At 29.2% G+C, this 24,645-nt stretch overlaps 3 protein-coding genes across 3 annotated transcripts; all 3 read right to left on the reverse strand.

Annotated features, from left to right (window-relative positions):
• Positions 1–6,193: 6,193 nt before the first annotated feature.
• On the reverse strand, positions 6,194–16,117 carry LOC103848003 (plastid division protein PDV2). The gene is made up of 3 exons (XM_009124996.3): positions 15,304–16,117; positions 10,283–15,145; positions 6,194–8,808 (listed from the first exon to the last, which is right to left on the reverse strand). Exons 1-2 carry the CDS (start codon positions 15,880–15,882, stop codon positions 14,591–14,593), a joined length of 1,134 nt encoding a protein of 377 aa, XP_009123244.2. The 5' UTR covers positions 15,883–16,117; the 3' UTR covers positions 6,194–8,808; positions 10,283–14,590.
• Positions 16,118–16,267: 150 nt separating this feature from the next.
• LOC117128420 (FBD-associated F-box protein At5g56380) lies at positions 16,268–17,348 on the reverse strand. The gene is made up of 4 exons (XM_033280734.1): positions 17,264–17,348; positions 16,862–17,211; positions 16,640–16,774; positions 16,268–16,558 (listed from the first exon to the last, which is right to left on the reverse strand). Exons 1-4 carry the CDS (start codon positions 17,346–17,348, stop codon positions 16,268–16,270), a joined length of 861 nt encoding a protein of 286 aa, XP_033136625.1.
• A 390-nt stretch (positions 17,349–17,738) lies between these two features.
• On the reverse strand, positions 17,739–20,718 carry LOC103848005. The gene has a single exon (XM_009124999.3). The coding sequence runs from the start codon at positions 20,104–20,106 to the stop codon at positions 19,255–19,257; it is 852 nt and encodes a 283-aa protein (XP_009123247.1). The 5' UTR covers positions 20,107–20,718; the 3' UTR covers positions 17,739–19,254.
• Between the last annotated feature and the right edge of the window lie 3,927 nt (positions 20,719–24,645).

The following is a 24,645-nucleotide window of genomic DNA, read 5'->3' on the forward strand; positions in this document are numbered from 1 at the left end:
CGTGTAGGATATCTTCCAAATCTAATTTTTTTTTCTTCCAAAAACGTGTATTTTTCTCAATAACTTGTTCTTATGCGATTTTTTATTAAATTTGTGGTGCCCGGCTCTCATACTAAACTATTATCGTTTTCTTGGGACGAGCTTGACTCGTTTTTTAGAGACCTTTCAGCTTTGTACCGCTTTATTATCATTTTTCTTTCATTGCAATTTGGTTCTAGTATTTAGTTTAATTTTCACATTTTGTTAGAATTATCTATGTAAATTCTGTCACAAATTCAAAATTAAAATAATAATTTAACATTTTATCCAAAAAGATATTGATTCCGAAAAAGAGGCATGTTCTATAAAATGTTTGAGACACCACAATTCTATTCCTAATTCTTTCCACAGTTATAAATTGAAACGTTGTAGTATCACAACTCTATAAAGTGCATATTTAAAAGTACATAAATTATCATGAATATTTTCTTCTTCAAATATACAAAGATTAAATTGAGTGTTTTCATTGGCAAACCATCTATCTAATAATATGTGATTTTATGATTCTAAAAATTATAATCTTAATAATTTAATAGTTTTACTCTAAATAGTAATTGTAAGGTTTATGAAAATAATACTTATCTAAAATTATAAACATATACATCAAAATATTAAAATTATGGTTAGGAAATAATCTTACACATAAGAAAAAACAATATATGTAAATTTAATTTACAAAATTTCTATTTTTTTACATATAAAATTTTAACTATTTTTAAAACAATATTTGGCAAAAACAAATACTGGTTTATTCAGCGCGTAGCGTGGAGAGTATATAGTACTAAGAGAAAAACATATTTAATTTCCAACAAAGGTGGTATTTTGTAAGAATTTATGTTTTGGGTTTCTAATTTTTGTTGAAGATTTCTGCTTTTAAGAATATCTGAATAGTGTTTTTACATTTTTCCTTTTATTTATCTTTTTTTTTTATTTTCTGATCAATACTTTTAAATATGACTGTGGTTTTTATGGATTCAGAATTACTTAATTGAATAAATATATTATATTTTTAATATAGATACAGCAGAAAAAAAAAATATTTTCAGATGTTTATTAAGTACTACAAGAAAATCACATGCTAACAGAAACTTATATAGAGTTATACTTCCTTTAGTTATCTATAAATAGGTGTGTATAAATTTGGCAATTTCCTTTCTTTATCTACTTCAAAAACGTAAACCGAAAGAAATCTTTTTTTTTTATGATCCTGATATTAGGATGCTTCCGAAAGAGATCCGATTAGCGTCTAGTGATTGTCCACCGTAGCTGAGCTGGAGAGGCCATCGAAGGCATCCAAGTAGCCATTTTTTCATCCAATTTTAATCGATGGCGACCGAGACTCGAATTTAGGTACCATAACTCACAACTATGAGTTTTTTACCACTATGCCACAAACACCCGGTCAATGAAATCTTTTTTTCCGGCTAGAAATTTTTAATCATCAATCCAAAATACAAAGTCGTTACAGTTGAATGAAATCTTGATGGGGTAACTAAATGGTTTTTTTTTTTTAAATTAAACCAAGTCAATAATTTTGCTTTTAATAAAGTCAATGTTTTATTTGTCTCCCTTTTTTCAAACCACAGCACGTCATCGTTTCTTTGGTCATTCTACTTAAAAAAATCAAGATTAGTTAAACAATAATTTTATTTGGTCAACGAGTTAATCAATAATTTTGTTTTGTAAGTTATATACATATTGTCCACATGGCATGTATGTGTTGAGGTATAAATACGCAGGCACATAACTACATCAGACAGAGTAAGAATTTGAAGGTAGAGAAAAGAAAAGAAAAGAAAAGAAAAGAGAAGAGAGAAAGAAAGAGAGAGAGAGAGAATAAAAGGGAGGTCAATGGTGATAAAGAGAATAGAGTTTTGTATAGAGTTTTTGAAGATAACAATGGATTTAGCGGCGGTAGTGGCTGAAGCCGCGAGAGTCTTATTGAGCCACGCTCCTCAGGTTCCGCCCGTCCTCCCCCGCCAGTACTCCGCCTCTTCCTATCAGTCTTCAGCTTACATGATTCCCTATTTTCCCTGAGATTATAATTCTTTGTAATTTTCTGTAAATAACAAATTAATATAAATTACGTCTTCTTTTTCAATATGTACGGATTTAATCCTGGCCGGCGATGTAGCGGCAGCTTTAACACAGACCGCAAAGTTACATATCCAATTTATCTTGTAAGCTATTTTTTATTTAACCGCATCGGCTTACTTTCTTTTGTGGGATTCCTCCTTGTTTTTATTTTATCTTGTTTCTTTTTTCTTGAAGAAATTTTATCTTGTTTCTAAATGTTCGAATTAGATGTGAAACTAATGACAAACGTAAGAACTAAAATATAATATTTTAATTTTGTAAGGAAAAAAGATGGGATCATATCTAAGATTATGAATGGTAACTACAAGAATAAATGGATGAAATAAAATGAATAAAATTTAGAAAAGAGAATAAATTCATTTTTCTCATAATTACAATGATATATTTTTCTTTGAATTTACATGATGAACCTTATTGAGAGACAAAATTCATCTCCAACATAACTATACTTCTTTTAGTTATCAATAAAAAATGTGTATGAATTTATTATATTTTTCTTTCTTTATCTGCGTTAAAAGAGTTAATTGAATGTAGACAAGATTAAATAAAGATTGGATAACTAAATGGTTTCTTTTAAAATTAAAAACTAGTCAATGATTTACTTGATATAATAAAGTCAATGATTTACTCCGTCTCTTCCTCTCAGCCTTCGGCCATATTTTCTCTGATATCGGGGACGGCTCAAAGAAACCATCTGCCCTTGGACAAAACGATTTTAATATTCCTTTTACGTATAGGTAAATTTGAGAAATTTAGGCTATTATCCCTAATTCTTTCAATATCATTTATGAAAAGAAGTTGGGTTCGGAGCTCACGCCCCTTGCCCATGTTGTTTTTAATATCATTTTTTTCCTTTATATGCATACATATAATGTTTAAAAATTATAGTGAATAATTTTGGTTTAAATTTTTTATAAAATAAATTATGATACTGTTAGTGAATTTAAATTTTAAATATATATATATATATTTTGTTGTAATATTTTAATTTTAAAATTTAAATTAAAAAAATTTAAAATATTTTTATTTATTTATTTATCTACTCGCAACCGTCCAAACGCCAGCAAAAATCAACTTTTAATTTTTTTTTTTTTTTGTCGCCAACATTACAGACTCATATAGACTCTGTAAACCAAGCCGGGAGATGTTGATCCATGTGAACGACGAAAGACGTTTGTTTCCTGACACTGCATGCTAGGTTATCTGCCTTTGTATTTTGCGTTCTTGGTACATGTATAATCTCTGATCTTGTGAAACTCTCTTTCAAAGTCTTGATATCTTCCAGATAACTTGCAAAAGTTGGCCACTCTTCTGGTTCCGAAACCATCTTCACCAATTGAGAACAATCCGTTGCAAACGTAACCTGGTATTGACGTAGATTCCTCATACATTCCATAGCCCATAGAAGCGCCTCCATCTCTTTCAACTTTTAATTTTAATAGGTTTAAAGTGGTTTGAACCGATTTATGGCGTCATTTTTGTGGTTCTTGCAATTTTGTAAAATGCTAATAACTATAATCAACTGTAAAAATTGTGTTTGTGGATCGTAGCTAGAAAAATCAATCAGACTCTTAGTCACTTTTTGTGGTTTTCCTCTTTGTTGTGTCATGTTTCTAATGTTCAAATTGGATGTGGAGCCAAAAACAAACGTAACATCTAAAATATAATATATTTTAATTCTGCAACTATAAAAGGAATAGTGGATCATATTTAAAACTTTGAATGGTCTTTTTTTTGAATGCTAAACATAAGAAGTTAAGAACAAATGAAATGAATGAGATAAAAACAAAAGAAATAAAAAATAATATTAATATAAAAACATTTTTATCAAAATTATAGTGGTATATTTTTGCTGGGGATTTCTTTTTTTTTGGTGGGGATTTTTTTTATTTCTTTGTACACTTGATGTATAATCACTTTTTATTCAAAGTATATAATAAAGAAATATGGAAATATATTAAACTTATGACAATTCTGTTGCAGCTTAAGAAATGGGTGACGTATAAAAAAAAAGGAGTTGACGAATAAGACGTGAGGAAACACTGGTCCCGTAACCGAGTAGAAAATGTTTGTTTCAAACTTCCAACCATTTCCTCAATTAAATCCACCGCTTAATTTGTCAAAGTTCCATTAGTCGCGGGATAAGGATTTACATTATTTTGTCGCAAAATGGGTTGCTTCTCTTATATTTTATAGTTGAACTGAATATAATTATAGAGTCTAGAACAATACATATATACTATTACGAGTCAAACTTAAAGCCGGAGTTTGTATAATCATTAAAATTTGTCTCTTTTTTATTAGAATAGCTTTTCCTTAATATATATAAAGATATATAAAGAATTCCCTAACTTTTTAAAAAAAAATAAAAATAGAAGATTCCACTGATTGACTTAGGCCTGGACACGGATCGGATATCCGGATTTTTGGAAGTATTGTCATTTGCTTCGTATGTCACAGATATCTAATTTTTCGATTTGCTTTGCTTCGGAAAAATACGGATATTCAGAAAAACGGATATCCGGAAAATAAATAGATATTTGCGGATATTTACGAATACTTATGGATATCTCATATATTTTGATTAATATAAATAATCTTAAAATTTTGATACAAATTTTTTTTGTAAAATATTTTTTTGCATGATATATATGATAAAAAAAAATTAAAAGAAGTAGTGAATCTACATATTTTGTAAATTTTTTTAACTTAGTTAACAATTATAATAACACAAAACTTAAGAAAAAAATTATAATTGTCATAAATGTGATCTCTTCTTTTTATGTAATACTTTTATATAAGTAATCATGTGAATAAAATTTATCAAATCATATGTTAGAATAATAATTATATAATTTTATACATTAAAAACTTTAAATATAATCAATATATACATGTATTTATATATTACCAGATCGGATATCTGTTTCCCAAAATTTTAATATTTGTGATTTGCTTCGATTTTAACGGATATTGATTTTTAGTATTTGCTTTGCTTCAGAAGTTTACAGATATCCAGAATTTTTGAATCAAACGAATAACGAATCGAATCAAATTTAACAGATAAAATGTTCAGCCCTAGATTGACTAAACCTACCTAAACCAGTCTCAACCAACTATACTATATCAGACACAAAACGGGTAAACGCAAGGCCGCCGGAGAAGAGCTGAGACTGTCATCACATCGCAAGATGGTAACCCGGCACAGAACTGAGAAGTCGAAACCCTATCCAAACCTAACCGGAAACCGAACACCGCATCGTTAGATGGTTAGGCACTCCTCCACCAGAAGGAGAGATGGTCGCGCCCATGTAATCTAGCATGGAGCGGTACCTTGTCGATAGCTACTACTCCGAGATCAAATGGCACATGTAAGAAGCAAAGACAGTTAACTCCACCGAACGAATCCAAGTAAATTCACTTTGTGTTGGGATGAAGTGAACTAACCCCACACGTTTGCCGAAAGGAGAGAAGAAGTACGTTGATCAGACGCGCCATAAATGTTGCTAACACCATCAACATAATTTTGATAGCCATATAAAAGTGTATTGGACTAGTAAAATTTCCAGATGTTTAACATGTTTTAATATGTTATCTCATGTTTTTAGTGTATAATCTTGCATTTTGAATGTTTGATCTATGCGTGTTCATTTTGTTTCAAATCAATTGGATATGTGTTATTATCTGTTTCTCAAATAAATTTTCATTGGGTGATGCCAGATTTCAGTTCTGCACATTTTTATGAAATCAAATTGTATTTATGATATATATTAACAACATAATATATTAGTTCATGGATGTTTTATGTGATCTATATAACTTGTATGGTTTTCAATACATTACTTTTGTCTATAGGTATGACCATGTGGTGTCATATTGTTCATGTAGCTCGAAATTATTTTTCGCTTAAAAAATATATCTATCCATTTTTTTGTGTATGCTTTTGCTGTGTTCTCATATAGGACCATTTCTTCTTCTTTCCTTTTCGGAATCTTTTTGAAGACCTTTAATTTGAATTTGGATTGATAACCTATCGAATGATCTTTGAAAATTTATCTTATTTGATAGAGCCTATCTTTATTTTATTTTGACAAGAGGTTATTGTTTTTTTTTTGACAACAAGAGGTTATTGGCTGTTTTTTTTTTCAATAAATAAGAGTTGATTGCGAGCTGCAGGCGAGGATGGACGGCGAAGCGAATCTCTGACGTTGACATTAGAAAAAAATGTTGGAAGGGACTATTATAAAAAGTGAAATAAGTATGTACTATGTACTTCCAACTTATTAAAAGTTGCAAGGGACAGTCGACAAAAAAAAAGTTGCAAGGGATAGTTAAGAAAATATTAAATATATAATTTAAAATATGGTAGTTCTTCTGAAATAAGGAAAAAATACATTTTGTGGTTGAAATTTTTAGTTTATAAAGTTTTTTTGTATAAGTTGGTTTATGGAGTTTTCTAGTGTAATTTTTAGCTTGAAATGTTTATGATCTAGGGTTTAGATTGTATATTGTTTATCTTCACATGAATTTGGCCTATGTTTTAAGAGTCTACTAGGTGGTTACCCGTGATTTCCCGGATATACATTATATGAAAATGATATATTATGTTTATAATTTTATTATTTTGAATAATAATAGTAACTATTAAAAATAACCTTTTCGGTTTAAATAATTTAAAAATCATAAGTCTTGGTATTGTATAATCTTTGAAAATTACTAAGATATATTGATTATTCTATAAATTTTAATATAAGTTTCCAGTTGTCTTTTTTATGATATAATTTGTGATTAAAAAAAAATTAATGTACACAAAAATATTTTATAACGCTTAAAATTTTCGCATTATTTTGTCTACCATTTTATTTTATTTAGAAGTAAAGCAATTTAAAATTTTCCATAATTTTTTCAAATCACAAATCACACTTTCTCACACATTTTTAATTTAGTGTTTAACATAGCACTCACAATTGCTTAACCAAAAAATGCATCCTAAAATTCTATCCAATTATCACACTCTTCATTTAAAAGTATTACTTTCATTTTAAAAAAGTTACTTTATCACATACCTATTTTAATTAAATATTATCAATATCAGAAAAAATATCTAAAATTTAAACAGCATGATGTCATTATTTTAGACATATATACTTAATATCAATGTGAGATTCAGTAATTTTATTACATCAAAATAACATGATTTTATTTGTATAAACAAATTATTATAAATTTGTTATCATACATTGTAAACTTTTATTTTACCGTAAATATACATATCATTATTTTTTTTAATATTTTTTTAAAAAAATTTACTTTATATTTTCCATTTTTCGACCATCAATTTTAGAACTTATCATCTATATTGATCTTCCTCACTTAATTTGTCTTCGTGTTATAAAAACAGATGAAACTAATTAATTAACAGTTGAAGTAATATGTAAAACACATGTATTTCAAAAATAAAAATAAAAAATTAAGTATGTAAAATTATAAAATAACCAAGAATGCAACCAAAAATACAACAAACAAGATTTATTATTCTTCATTCATGTTTTATTTATGTATCCTTTCTTTTTTCTTATTACAAAAAATAAGCATGTCAATTTTATTATAATCAAAACTATATCAATAGAGTCTTAACTCTAGTCTTGTATTAGTATATTGTTTCTGTTTTTTCAATTTATATTATGATAATCATTTTCATTGATTAATATTATTTAAACGATTTACCATATAATTTTATTATAATCAAAGCTATAAGAATTTATTAATAGAGTGTATTAAATCTAGTCTCATATTAATATAATGTTCCAATTTTTCAATTTTATTTTATAAGAAATATTTTCATTTATTAATATTATTTTAAAAGATTTACCATATGTTTTATATTTTTAAATATAAAAATACTATAATCATTTCTGAAAGTAATAACTCAACTATACTATCAATATCTGTTATTTAAAAATAACTGATTTTTTTTAAATTGTATATTTGACTGTTTTGCATTCATTGGGCATATTTTTAGAAAAAACAAAAATATATATAGTGAGTATAAAAGAATATTATTAGGTTTATGTTAATTATTTTTCTGTAATCTATGATTTATTGTATCCAATATTAATATAAATATTTTTAAAATCGTTTATATAATTATTTCTATCATATTATATGTATTTATATGTATATTCTGAATTTCTATAATAAAATCTATGATATTTAATTGTTTCTATAAATAAATTATGTTAATTTTTTTATCTTTAAAATGTTTAATTGTTTGTAAGGTAATATATATTAGATTAGGTAGTTCTAGGATTAGTTTTCTTTTTAAAATTTTAATTAAATAAATGAAAAGTCAAATAACAACAATCAGTCAAATTAAGATAATTAATTTTAAACTTCACCTATGAATGACACCAATTGTGAAGTTACTTAAGTGACTTCTCAATTAATATAATAGGATTATAAACTTAATTCATCCACTTCCTTTTAAAAGTATTGTGATTATTAGAGATTGGTAACGAATGACATACACGTTGACTATCGCCATGTTCGTTTACCTATCGTGCGACATGCGACATGCGACCTGCGACATGTAACTAATCGCAGGTTGTTGTTTGTTTTGATGTCGTGCGACTGGTCGCAGGTTCCGATTCAAGTTGCCTGAAAAAACATCGACTAAAAATTTAAAAAAATTTGATCGCTCGACTCATAACATGCCTTCACCATATTGATAATAAATAAAAAAATGTTAAGGCTTCGTTTTTTACAGCCAATGGAAAGTTGGAAACCTTAGTTATCTGATGATATATAGTAGTTACTTAAGTGACTTCTCAATTAATATATAGTAGGATTACAAACTTAGGGGGGGTTATTGGAACATGAATTTATGTGGAATTTGATGATTTTAATAGTTGAGAGGACTTTACAAGTTAATTATATTTAACAAATTTTATCAAATACTTTTACATAGATTTTCATTACTTGTGTATAGAATTCTATTGATTGTTATAAATTTTTTAAGTAAGAAAAAAAGGAAAGAAAATCATTTCAATTAAGGCAATTCTTAAACAACTTTTAAAAAGTTTTTGTCGCAAAAAAGATCTCAAGAAATAAAATGACCAAAAAAATTAATTTCTACTTCTTACTTTATAGATATATAAATCATAAAAAATAAAAAATATTGTTTTATATAATTTCGAAATATATGTTTTAAATTTGAATTTTTGTAAAAAAATTTGAATTATTATTTTTGAATTTTTTTTTAAATTCGAAAGTGCTTTTTAAAACTATTTTTTACAATTTTTATTTTAAATTTTTAATATTTTTTCTATTTTTTTAAGTTGTGAATTGTATTATGTTAAAGTTGTGATTTGTAAATTACTTCATCTTTCAATTTGAGTTTTTGTATGTGAGTGTATTTTATTATATTTATTTCAAAAACCTTATGGGTATAGATGATATTCTCAAAGTTGAGTACTATGAGTAAAAATAAAGAAAATTTACATCCCAATAACAATAGATTTTAATAGAATCTTAAAATCAATGAAAACTAAACTTTTCCAATAACAAAGGATTTTGAGTGGAATTTAAAAATCATCTTCCCAATAACAATGGATTCTATTTAGATTTTAAAAGTTCACAAACCAATAACAATGGAATCTCAAAATTTAATAACTCCTCTAGAATTCTTTGCCCAATAACCCCCCCCCCCCCCCCCCCCCCCCCCAATAACAATAGATTTTAATAGAATCTTAAAATCAATGAAAACTAAACTTTTCCAATAACAAAGAATTTTGAGTGGAATTTAAAAATCATCTTCCCAATAACAATGGATTCTATTTAGATTTTAAAAGTTCACAAACCAATAACAATGGAATCTCAAAATTTAATAACTCCTCTAGAATTCTTTGCCCAATAACCCCCCCCCCCCCCCCCCCCCCCCCTCCCCCCCCCCTTACTTCATCCACTTCCTTTTAAAAGTATTGTGATTATTAGAGATTGGTAACAGATGACATACACGTTGACTATCGCCTTGTTCGTTTACCTATCGCGCGACCTGCGACATGCAACTAGTCGCAGGTTGTTGTTCGTTTTGATGCCATGCGACCAGTCGCAGGTTCCGATTCAAGTCGCCTGAAAAAACATCAACTAAAAATTTTAAAAAAATTTGAACGCGCGACTAATCGCAGGTCGCAGATCGCAGATAGCGCGACTCATAACATGACTTCACCATATTGATAATATATAAATAAAATGGCAAGGCTTCGTTTTTTACAGCCAATGGAAAGTTGGAAACCTTTGTTATCTGATGATAAAGAATGATTGTTACATAGAGAAATGACTCTCTCTCTCTCTCTCTCTCTCTCTCTCTCTCTCTATCTCTCTCTCTCTCTCTCTCAATGACTCTCTCTCTCCAAAACCTATATAAATTATTGAGGAGCCAGATATGTTTTTAGTATGTGGGGGAAAAGATGGTGGCTAAATACAGATTTTTTAAGAATGGCTCAAGCAGAAGTATAGATTATATCCTACTTTTTATTTCTACTTATTTAATAAATTTAAAATAGTAATATTATCTTTTAGGGTTTGTTAGCGCATATCCGGTTTTCAATCGTCTGGTTCTATCGCAGCGGAGAGTGGACGTGGTTCGTTGTTCAAGGTATCTTGGAGTGGTCGTTCCCTTCTTTTATGTTTTAGAGCACTGAAGTTTCCAGTTGCTCGGTGGCGTGTACAAAGGAGGGCTATTGTCGTGTGTCAGTGCTCTGCGTCCTGGTTTCGGTGCGTGAAGTTCCATCTCGCCTCGGTATCAACATCTCGTATATGGCTTCAGTATCTATATTGAAAATTGTTGTATTAAAATTTTAAATTAACATTATAAATGATCAAATTTCAGTATCTATATTGAAAATTGTTGTATTAAAATCTGTTATTTAGTTTCATTTTTTATTTAGGGGATCTAGATTTTCGATCAGAAAAAAATTCAAGTAATAATGGAAGTATCATTACGCAATTTGAATTTCAAATCGAACATTTTTTATAGTTATAGGTCGAAAAAAATTCAGTGGCACTGAAAGTATTAGAAACAATAACATTTCATAAAAAAACAACAAAATTACAATAGCCAATAAACATCATATATTATCAACAATTTAGATCTTAGAAACTGTGATAAAAAACGTTATATTACATATGTATTCTCGCACACAAACAAATCGAGCAAAACATATAACATACGACGATTCATTAGATTAAAAAAAATCTGATACTTTCTTGCATACTTAGACTACAATGTACATGTTAGATGCATATCACTAAATATTAGAAATTCAATCAGCATTATGTCACAAAAGTAACACAATATAAAATTAAACATTCAATAAAACCTACATTATTTCACCAACACCAATTCAACAAAACCATTTTTGTATTTTCATGTATTTGAAAATTTCAACACCTTAACTTTAATATTTCAACAATATCTAATATAAATAACTATTTTCAATAGAAATCAGTAAGCTAACTTTCTCTTCAAAAAGACATATAGCTAGAATAAACTTATTATTTTAACGGAAAACTTGTGTAAGTATTGAACTATTGATCATAGATAACATAATGTCATATATATTAAGATTGAGTCTTAATATTAATTAAATAAATGTAAGATAAAGTTAACTTTGACATTTTCATCAAAATTATTAATATCCATTTATTAATTACTTATATCAAAAATAAAGATAAATCACTAAAAAATTTATTAACACTAATTACTTAGCGTAAAATCGTAGAGAACATGATAAATCAACAATATAAATATTTTAATCATATAGTATACTCGAGGATGAAGGTTTTACATAATGTTTAGAAAGAAATGAGTCAATAAGTTGATAGTAATTTAGCCCAAAAAGTATTTTATGTATACTGATAAAATATTCGATTTCTAATTAAATGGGAGGTCATCCAAAACCTACATAAATGATTGAGAAGCCAAATACATTTTTAGTATGTGGGATTAATATGGAAAAAGATGGTGGCTAAATACAGATTTTATAGAATGGCTCGAGCAAAAGTATTGATTATATCCTAACTTTTATTTCTATTTATTTAATAATTTAAAATAATAATATTATCTAAATTAATAAATTAGTCAGTCTGCTAAAAAATGACTAAAACATGACAAATATGTAAAATTTCCTAAAATCATAAAGAACAAATAAACAAAATCACAAGTTGTGATAGAAATCTGATATATTTCAGTTTAAATTCTTAAGATTAAGAAGAAGAAAACTAGAGTTCCAAAAAAAAAAAAAAAGAAGAAAACTATGAAATTGTCCCACAAAAAGGAAGACGGCTGTAAAATTTGCAGATGAAAGGTTGAATATAGGACATTGTTATCATTTTATATTCATTACACCTAAAAAAAACACAGTAAAAAAAAAGAGTCCTTTAACATGATAGCACTAGACCGGAAAATCGGCCAATTCCTATATCAACAAGGGTCAACGGTCCCGATCAGTACATAAACATGTTACCTGTGCGAAAACATACATCAACTAGCACAAAATTTAATTTTCATACATGAACTTTTAAAATTTGGTTTTATCATACATTGACATAATTTCCGTTAGTCAAACGTTGAGTTGTCGTTAACCGGTAATAATTCCTACATCAACAAGGACCAATGGTACGGATCAATACATGAACACTTCACTTGTGCAAAAACATACATCAACTAATACAAAATTTAACTTCACTACATGAACTTTTGAAATCTGGTTTTAACATACGCTAAAACTTGACATTTACTTAATTTCCACTAGTCAAATAATATTGAAGCTAAATTTTATGTCACGTATTGATTAAATAATGTTTTTATTGTATAATATGGTAATTAAACTGTATTACGTGGTAATTGAATGAGAAAAATTAATCATATAGGTCAAACGATTTATTTCTCGTGTAATTCATTAGTTAGCTTTTCTCTTTAATTTTTTCTTCAACTTTTTCGACAACAAAAAACACCAAGAAAACGAAAGAAGACAAAATTGAACAAAGAGAAAAGAGAATATCTTCGATAAGCTAAACATTATCCTTTTTCTCTGTCAATTACTACGTACTATGGTTTAATTATCACATAATACAATAAAAACTTTACTTAATCAACACGTGACAGACAATTTATTTTCGGTATTATTTGACTAGTGAAAACTAGGTAAATCTATTTTATTAAATTTAAGTACAAAATAAAACTAACATTATTTTCAACATATTTATTACATATTTTCTTTCCTTATTTTCACTCAACTTAACTACTTTATTAATTACATTTTTTCCAAATAATTTGACAGCATGTCTTATAAAAATATAAAAGAGAACTTACCTATATTTAAGTGTTTTCTTATATTTTTTACATTTTTTGTACTTCTTAACTACTTCATTAAGGTATGGATATCAGGTATATGGTTGGGTATGGATTGGTTCTTTCGGATATCGATTTTTTTTTTTGTTTTGAAATTATTCTTTGTTTGGGTATTATAAATTTTCGGGTGGGATTCGAATAGGGTCTTTTCAGATCCGGGTGAGTTTGGTTTTTATGTGTAGGAACATAACAATGAACAAAAGTTTATATATTTAGGAATGTCATTAAACAATTTATAAAAAAAGTTAACAACAAATATCCGCGCGGACGCACATGTCAAGCTTTAGTGTATGTTTAAACCATATTTCGAAAGTTCATGTATTGAATTTAAATTTTGTATTAGTTGATGTATGTTTTTGCACAGGTGAAGTGTTTATGTATTGATCTGGACCATTGGTCCCTGTTGATGTAGGAATTAGCCGATTTTCTGCTACTGGTTAACGACAACTCAACGTTTGACTAACGGAAATTAGGTCAATGTATGATAAGACCAAATTTTGAAAGTTCGCATATGAAAATTAAATTTTGTACTAGTTGATGTATGTTTTCGCACAGGTAACATGTTTATGTATTGATCGGGACCGTTGACCATGACGATTTGTTAGAGCACACATAAGGGTCCTTTGGCATGATAGTTACCACTAGACCATAATGATTTGTTAGTTTGTTTACATAAACAATTTATTATATATAACTTTATTCTAAAATGAAAAATGAGTAAAAAGTTAATTTCTGATTAATCTCCGGTTAATATCCAAAATTTTTTTCTGGAGCTATGCTCAACTTGAACGTATAGATAACACCTAGCCCGTTTCCGAACAAGGAGCACAAGTGGTGTGAGGTGTTACACATTGAATCCACCTGTTCAAATATCAGAACAGATATACTAACTGCAAATCTATCTCTCTCTTCTAAGATTATTTGCTGAGAACCATCACAAGCAAGAACAAAACATTGGGGGAGCTATGTAGTAGCTTCACATCTAAAGAGATAAAAGGTTGAAACTTCACACACTGAATTCAGGAGACAATGCTATCCAATTCAACCGTATCCATAAGTTACATCTCGTTTGGCAACAACCGAGTCAAAGGGTATTTCGACCCTTTCCTTCACAAGACACCTTGCTTCACCCTCTTCAAACACCAGAACTTTCCCCCGTGGGCACTGATTCGGTGCTCTGACTACTTGTTGCGGGGGAAGTTTAAGTGATGCGCCTCTTTTCCTGATCTCTGGACCATATGAAAAGATCGAAATCACACCGATGAGTGGAACCATGATCTTTGCAACGGAGCCTAAGAAGCCAATAGTAACTCCTGAGCCTCCTCCGTTGGGATTTACCTTTCTGACATGTCCTGAGCCAAACCCGTTTACATCAGACTTCTTATGCTTCGATGGTAGATGAGGTTGAAGATGGTAAGGAGGAAGGAGAAGATCCTTCTCATAATCAACTCTTTCACCAGCAAAAGTCGAAGCCTCGCGAACCACTTCAAATTCTCTCCCTTTGTACTCCTTGAGCTTCTCAAGCAACATCTTCCTGCTGTAATCAATCTCAGAGAGAGCCACTTGCTTCTCATATTGTTGTCTTTGATGTAGATTCTGGTTTTATTACAAGAAAACCAATCTATTACCATGAGATAATACATCTTATTACCAAAAAATCATTTCCACATTAAGTTAAAATTAAGACAGTGAAACCAATTCAAACTCAATCCACAAAAAGACATAGAAGTAGATGGAATCTCGGGTTTTCGAACCTGCAAAGCAGCGAGCTGGGACTCCAGAGATTCGAGAGCATCGCGTATACATAGAAGACGTTCAGCTTCTTCCTCGTCAGAGCTGATTGAGTCAGAATCCTTTTCTTGATTCCCAAGAAACTCGTCTTTCTTTGCTTCTTCAGGAGAAGAACCATCCTTACCGCCGCCGCAGTGGCCGTAATCACTGACGGCGGTGCTGGAGGTGTCGATACAATCACTGATCTTGAGCCTGAGCTCAGTGGCTCTGGCTAGAATTAAGCCGATGCCTTCTTCGTCTTCCATTTTCAGCAATTTTGAGAGTGAAGGAGAAAATTGGGGGTTTAGGGTGTTTTTTTGTAAGATAGTGAGGAGAAGAGACGAAGTTTTGATTAGGAGTCGCCGAGAACAGAAGGCGTGATTGTGGTTGGCTGATGCTGATGCTGTTTTCCCGCTTTTAATCAACGGCCACAATAATTCAATAATTCTTTGTTCTTTTGTTGTTCTAATATTCATGTTCCATGAATAAGAGAAAACAACAACAAAGGGAAAATTGACAGAAGCCAATTTTGGATTTAACACAATGGTCACAAAACTTATCATTCTACATCGATTACTAAAAATATTCTAACCTATGTTACTGTATACTCCAAGCTTTAAGTCAAGGAAAATATTTGGTCCAAAGTTGGCCGATCAATGGTCGTTAAACATTCCGAAATTGACGTTCAAAAAACCATATTAAACGCAAATTGTCTCACATTAGAATTGAAAATTGAAAAAGACATCAACTATTATATAAGGGTAACAAAATATAACTTGGTTTCCGTTTCTTGGCTGAAAGATCATTAAGCTTAGCTATAACGTAAGCTAGTTTGCAAATGTGACAAAAAAAAACATGAATATAGCAAAAGAATCATATATGGAGAGACCCTGAACTTTATAAAACATTAATATGCAGTTGTTAAGAAAATATAATGAATTTTGAAATTTAATTCCCTAAGTTAAGATGACATAAAGGTGAACCTCTAGATAACTTTGCCAGGCCAGTGCGGATTCTAAGCTTCTCAATTGGACCGGCAGCTGATTCGGGGAAGATCTTGGCCTCGGATAAACGTGTAGCGTTCTTAAGGAGAAAAGAGACCACCGGCATGTCAAATTCAGTTTCTGCATAATCTCTCCACTCCAAGGTTTGAAGCGTTGTTGACAAACATTCCGGAACATGAGTAGTACTAGTAAAACCTGGCTGATTCCAAGAAGACAGAGGCCGCGAGTTGCAAGACTGAGAAAAGGAAAAATAAGAAGATGTACATCGATCATATGAACAAGTTTCATGGAGAAGTTCTCAAAAATAAAAATGTACCTTTATTAGCTGGAGTTGGCGTAATATAGGGGAACGTTGAAGAAAATTGATTAACAAATCCCACCATCCAGAGGAACATGTGCACATACACAAATGCTCAAGCTTATTAAAGTAAGAGTCGACGGTGGGACCCCACTGCATTTGAGTTAATTATCGTACGAGTGAGTATATATTTTTAATAGATTGTAAATTAGTACTTAAAATAGAAAGTTCCGTTTTTACCTCTGATAAGCACGTTGTAAAGCTCCTCAGCTCGCTATAACTTGTCATAGAATCAAGAAAATCATCACCATAGACAGGACCTTGCACCACTGTCTTTTTGAGAAGAGGAGCACCAGCCGAGAGCTTGCCAATAAATTTGTCAGCCGACACTTGAATAGACACGGAGATGTACAAATAATTAAGCGATGAAAGACAGATTGGATAGTCTTCAGGTATATCATCGAGTACAAGAGCCTTTAGCCTCAAACAACTTAGTGTCTCGCAAGTGTACATACTCTTTGGAAGAGCCGTGATCATCGGGTTTTGAGCGGCGGTAAGGTCGATTTCAAGCTCGAGCACAAACCGCGAAACTGCTAAATCAATCCAATTTTTAACATCCCTCGAGTCGCAATAAGGACTTACCGATAACTTGAGACTTTTGAAACTTGGAGCGACTTGTGACCAGGGGCGGAGGCAGCATATGAGGAGGGGGGTCAGCTGACCCCATTACTTTAAAAAAATATATTGTTTTGGTTTAAGCAAAATTTGTGTTGACCCCACTAAAAAAATAATTTTGACCCCACAAAAATAATTACTAAACACTGAAGATAAAATTTAATTATACAACTAAAATAATTATATTTTATATCATTGAAACTTTGGAGTTATATTAGTTTTAACTTCATTTTTTTGATAATTATCCAAAAATATAAAATCCCTAAATATGTTTTGTTATTTTAATCTTTAGTAATATGTTAGTTTACTCCTAAATTGTATTAGGTCCAACTAATTTGCAATATAGAAATATTACAAAACAAGTAAACATAAAAAGAAAAAGAAAATATGTTCCTCTTCTTCGGGAACAGGAGATGACGGCGGACTCTTAACTTGTGCTCTATAATTATTTTTTAGTTAAATTTTAGGTTGGTTTTCTATATTTTTAGCCAATAAAACTGTTATAAAAAAGTTTTAAGCTATAAGTGTGCGTAGAGTAGAACTGCAATAATCATGTGGTTCGATATGAGAAGATTTTAGAGATAGAGATAGAGCTTTGTTTTTATTCATTTTTGCTATTCTTTTCTTGAAAACTTTAAAAATACAGAACACTCTAAACAAAGAAGCGGTTATTGTACAAACGTTTTTTTGTTTGAATAAACTTTTACATTCAACAGAAAATGGAGTGTGCCTAGAGTATATGTAGTTTTTTATAGTATATAAATTATATTTTTGATTTTTTTTCGACCCCGGTACAAAAATTTTCTGGCTCCGCCACTGCTTGTGACTGCAAAGACCTGCTCACGAATTCTGAAAAGTCTCTGCCCTCGTGTTCGCTATAATTATAATAAAGTTTTGGCACTTGCCTCCAAAGAAACTTCCACTGTTTGGACAAAAGCATTGTGGCTACCACTTGTGTTGTTGGAAGCCATGATAGAATCTCAAGGAGCATCTGGTCAGGTAAGTCACTAATCATACCCATTCTTTCCGATCTTTCAACTAATTGGTATTGAGAACAACAGAAAAACCCTAGACTTTGAACTCTGAATAGAAGAAGCGTGTATATATAACAGAGTCCTAAAACGACTGATAATCAAAAACCTAAACAAATTGAAAATTGATTGTTGAGAAATATATCATTGAAAAAAAGATATAAATCATTTATTGTGGAGAAATAAATCAACTAAACTAAAATATAACGATGTTGCGTGCAAGGGCACCTGGGCCAAAAACAGCCTACCAACTACTAATTTTGCTTATTTTTTATTTTGTTCTTCAGATATACCTTCAGCCTTCTGTTAATAATAATAAATTAGTATTTAATTTATCGCTTAATAACTTTAAAGAAAACATGATATATATTAGCATATAATTCAAGTCTATCAGGATGATTTTTTTTCTTCGTTTAGTTTTCACATAATACATACTAATTACAGATTTTAACAAAAAGAATACAAAAAGACGATTTATGCATTTTTTTTGAAAGAATGTTAAATTAATTCATCTCAAAAACAGTTGTAAAAAGAATGTGATCTAAGGTTTGGTTTTATAACTCAACCTACATGTGATTGAAACTTGAAGACCAGAGTATCCTTTTACTCTCGTGACTGAAACCACTTTGACATTGCTTTGTCAAAATGTGTAGCCCACCTTCTAGTAAGCGTAGAGAATCTGTTACGCACCAACTTGTCCATGAACTGAATGAGCTGTGCGGGTGATTGAGGATTCCATTCCTCTCGCTCCAAATGGAATGGTATATTGCTGCTTGAAAGACGTAAACCCTAAACTTACGCATTAATAATACTTTTTTTTTTACTGAACGCATTAATAATATACTTGTTCCTTAAAACCCCTAAAACTCACTATGAAAACCAAAATAAACCTTAAAAGCCATCAGCCCTGCCCGATTCCGATATGAGTCATAGACTAAATAAGTCGCATGGCTCGAGCTGCTTGCATAGACCAAAATAAGTTATGTAGAGTACACGATCCTTTGCACCGGTTCTATGTTGACTAGTTTTGTCACAAAAGTACCTGAGCTGATCCAAAGTACAACATCCCAACATTTGCCCTAACAAAAGAAATAACCAGTTGATTTCTTCCTTATTCTCGCCGATCACCGGCTTCATCCCGTTCTTGCATGAGCAGCATGGAGTCAGTTTAGGACAAGACCAAACTTTCGAGGCTCGGTGACGCAGCACCTCCTTGTTGTCATAAATGTAACGATACAATTCCCCAAACTTCTCCGTGAGATTATACTTAATGGTTTGAGTACTCTCGCAAGGCTTGCAATGGACTTGTCCAAAGATCACGTTTATATTATTCACATACAAGTATCTAAGGTTGTGAATTCGGGCTGGCCTTGTGGTCGCCCATGGATATGGTGGTATGATATCCTTCTCAACGTTTTCTTCAACCGTGGCTGCCGCTTTCGATGAATTACGACGTGCGTGATGCCCACCAGGTGGGCGACCTAACCTAGTTCCTGGTCGGGGAGTCTCCAAGGCTCCAACTCCACCCTGGTTCGTTATAGGAGGCAGAAGGAGTTGTCCTGCTGCATTCTGAGGGTATGTGAGGTTGTAGTATCCAGGAGGCATCGTGTGAAGTGGAGGAAGAGGAGGAGAAGGCTGGGCATTTTGTGTAGAATCACTTACTGATCTCAAGAGTTCCATGAACTTGCCATGTTGCTCGACCGGATCTTTTGCATGAGGACCAATCCCCAAGGACAGATCAAGGTTGATACGATCGTTTGGATTGGTGTTTGGATCCATGGTGTAACTAGAGAGATGATATGTTGTTAAGGAAAGAGGAAAATATGATGAAGGGATGATGTGAGATCTGAAAGGGACGTTTCAGATAACAACACAGCGAAACAACAAGACGTATATATAGGTTTATTTGCCAACTAAATATGTATATAAAAATATTCTTAAATCCGTACAAAATATTTTCTTAAATCCGTACAAAATATTTTCCTATCCGTACAAAATATTTTCGTACCCGTACAAAATATTTTCGTAGACTTTTAACTTTATCAATACTAAAAGATTGAAATTTTATTAAGAAAAAAAAATTAAACATAAATAGTAGATAAGTTTTTTAAGGAAAAATAATAATATTCGTAGAATATATCAATAACAACATATTCTATACTAACATAATAATTAGTCCCCTTTGTTTGTTACGGTTTATAATTCTATACTAGGTTAAGACCCGCGCCTTGCGCGGAATGAACATTATATATAAATTATTTTACGTATTAAATATTTTTACATATTATGAAATAATAAATATATATTGAATAATTAAAAGTCGGTAACTATTAGATATATAATTAAATTGGTGTGAATATATAAATCAATTTTATTAATCCACAAAATATTTTTTATATTTGATAGGATAAGTAATTAAATTTAAATGATACTAACATACGTAGTATATTTTAGTATATTTTTAATATTAATATCTATTAAATGATGATTTCTACTCATTTTTTTTTGATCATATGTATCTTTTATAGAAAAAATTTTAAATTACTGATAAAAATATTTTCATTGTGGGATTAATAGTTTTAGTAATTTATATTTAAAAAAAAATAAGTTGTCAATGTTCGTTCAAAACTTTTATCAATTTTTTTTTTCAAATTAAATTTTGAAACTAAAATATTTATGTATTTTATATGGTTTATAGTTTAATTTAAAACGATATATATATAAATATATATATATTAATATAATTAATTAAATTAGAATTTTTACTTATATAATTTTGTAATCATTTGTATTTTTTCTTAACAAAATTTTTAAACCATGGATCACAAAATTTGAATGTGAGGCTTTTAACAATTTTAGTAATTTATAGTCGTTTTTAAAAATTCAAAATATAACATATACAGAAAAATCTAAATTTTTATTATATGGTTATTGTGGTTGTTTAATTTATTTAATAGTTTTAAATTAAACAAATATGAAAGAAGATACACTATTTTTTTATCAAATCTTTATTATTCAAAATCATTAATTGTCATATATACTTTAGCCACATTAGGCAATTTCGTAAATTTATTTAAGGAAATAATAAAGTACATTAATAATGAATTTATTGTTAGTTTAATAAAAAGCTTATAATATAATTAGATGGACCAACATATTTCTCTAATGATTCTAAGAATCATCTTAGTGATGACACGTGGTTACAAAAAAAAGTTGTAATGCTTTTCAAATAATATATAAGGGATTTCATTTTTGCTCCCAATCCCAGCGGCCACCAGTCAGCAAAATTAAATTCAAGTCTCTTAATATTCCAACTAGGATAAGACCCGCGCCTTACGCGGGATTAAGTTATTATTTTTATTATATTTTGGAAAATGAAACAATAGTTTGGCTTCATTTGGATTAGGGGTGTTCAATCCGAATATCGGGTTGGTTTCGGTTCGGTTCGTTTTTTTCGGTATTTCGGTTAGTAAAATATAACTACTACTCTAAATCCATATTTACTTTGACTTTAGTCATTCACATACTTTTGAAAGATTTCAACTGGACGACTAAATTGATCAGCCAATCTTGTTGCTTTAAATCATTAGTATTTATATATATATATTATTTAGTTTGAATATTTATTAAATAAAAATTTATATGCGTTATATTTTATGATCATTTGTAACTTATTATACCAAAAAAATAATCTATTGATCACAAAATTTTCAGAGTGGGAACATTCAAATTTCTAATAATATATAGACGTTTTAAAAAATTCAAAATATAACATATAAGAAAAAATATAAATGTTTTTATTATATATTTAATGTGATTTTTTAATATCTTTCAATAATATAAAATTAAAAAAAAACTAAGATACCAAAATTGTTATCAAATATTTATTATTCATAATAATTAATTTTCATATATGCGTGAATCATATTAGGTAATTTCGTAGCTTCTAATTAAGGAAAGTGCAAAAAAAAATTTGGTAGATTATTTATCAATTCGATAGTTAGTTTAATAAAAAATATAATGTAAGTTAAGATGGTCCAACCTATTTTTCTAAGAATAGTATATTTTTTATAGTCATTTATTAAATGAGGATATATAATCATACAGTTCTATGATCATTCATATCATTTTATAACTGAATATTTAAATCATCGATAACAAAATTTTCAATGTGAAATCTTTAATAAGTTTATAATTTATAAATGTTTTTGAAAATTCATTGAAAGTTTTAATATTAAAATATTTATGTAATCTTATGGTATATAGTATAATCTATATATATATATGTGTTTTAAAATCATGTGTATCTTCTTATAATATTAAATAAAAGTTCATATTAATACAATTTTATGATCATTTATAACTTATTATGACAAAAAAATAATCTATTGATCACAAAATTTTCAGAGTGGAGATCTTCAAATTTCTAATAATTTATAGACGTTTTGAAAAATTCAAAATATAACATATAAGAAAAAATATAAATTTTTTTATTATATATTTAATGTGATTTTTAAATATCTTTTAATACTATAAAATTTAAAAAAAAAGAACTAAGATACAAAAATTGTTATCAAATATTTATTATTCATAATAATTATTTTTCACATATACGTTAATCAGATTAGGTAATTTCGTAGCTTTTATTTAAGGAAAGTGCAAAACATTTTTTGGTACATTATTTATCAATTCGATAGTTAGTTTTATAAAAAGTGTAATATAAGTTAAGATGGACTAACATATTTTTCTAAAAATAGTATATTTTGTATAGTTATTTATTAAATAAGAATTTATAATCATACGGTTCTATGATCATTCATATCGTTTTATAACAAAATATTTAAATCATCGATAACAAAATTTTCAATCTGAAATCTTTAATAAGTTTATAATTTATAAATGTTCTTGAAAATTCATTGAAAGTTTTAATATTAAAATATTTATGTAATCTTATGGTATATAGTGTTTAGTCTATATATATATATATATTTATTTTATTATTAAATGATATTTTTTACTCATATGGTTTTAAAATCATGTGTATCTTCTTATAATAAAAATGTTAAACCATTGATCATTAATTTTTAACATAATAATTTTAATAGTTTTAGTCATTTATTGTCGTTTTTAAAAATTCAAAATATAACATATACGAAAAAATCTAAATTTTATTTTTATAGCAAATTTGATTGTTTAATTTATTTTAATAATATAAAATTAAACAAAAAATGATGGAGGAGATATAAATTGTTATCAAATCTTTATTATTAAAATCATTAATTGTCATATATATATTAGTCATTTATGGTAATTCCGTAAGTTTTATTTAAGGAAAGAAAATAGCATATCATATCATTATATCATATAGTTTGACCAACTTATGTATCTAACAACATATAAAAATCGAATGTGGACCTACTTATTTTTCAATTGAATGTAATTGACTACCTAATTGAGTGCCACCTATGCATTGGGGCCTCTTTTAATTAATACAAAATTGAGGTTACATCTTTTCAAATGTTCCTCAATTAATATATAGGGGATTTTAAGCTTCAAAATTATTTCTTTTGATTCTCAAGTGAAATGTTTGTTGCACCAAAACTTCCCAAAGTACCACTAGGCCCACTACCGTAAAGTCTTAACGGAGAGGTTTGCATTATTTCAGTTTTAAGCTTTGTCTAGATACTGATATAGAAGCACTGACTGTTTTTTTTTTTGTAAAAGCACTGACTGCCTGGGTAAGATCTCGAGTATGTAAGGGAAAAATGGGATTTATGAAATGTCAACAGTAGCACATAGAAATTACATAATAATTAATTAAGTCACTATCCATGCATATTCACTCGAATTTAGTTAGCGTCATTCTTTAAAAACAAACATATTGCAGCCAGATGGTGTGCAGACCCAAGACTAACAATTGATTGAAGCCTTTATTGATTCTCATCAGCTTGGAAGTGAGTTATACATGAAGCCTCCTTCATCCTTTTTTTTCAATATCTAAAGTTTTTAGTTGTTAATATCGACGAGTTCTCTCTAAAGCTGGAATCGAACTACTAGTTCAAGGGTTTTGTGAAATTTCTTCCAAGCAGGCGTGGAACTAATGGTCTAAGGCAATCTCCTTTAAAAGGACACACTAATTTGTTATGGTAAACTGGAAACTGGAGCTAACATCGAAGAGTATCTTACTTCATTTTATTTTTGGAATAATGCTTCTCATTTAGTTTTTATGATTAATCATTTGCTGTGCCATATACGTAATGATAAAAGTGTCATGTATAATATTTGTGTATTCATCCGAGCTTGTCAGACATATTTGTT

The sequence above is a fragment of the Brassica rapa genome, chromosome A09 (genome assembly GCF_000309985.2).
Source record: "Brassica rapa cultivar Chiifu-401-42 chromosome A09, CAAS_Brap_v3.01, whole genome shotgun sequence".
NCBI classification, from domain to species: Eukaryota; Viridiplantae; Streptophyta; class Magnoliopsida; order Brassicales; family Brassicaceae; genus Brassica; species Brassica rapa.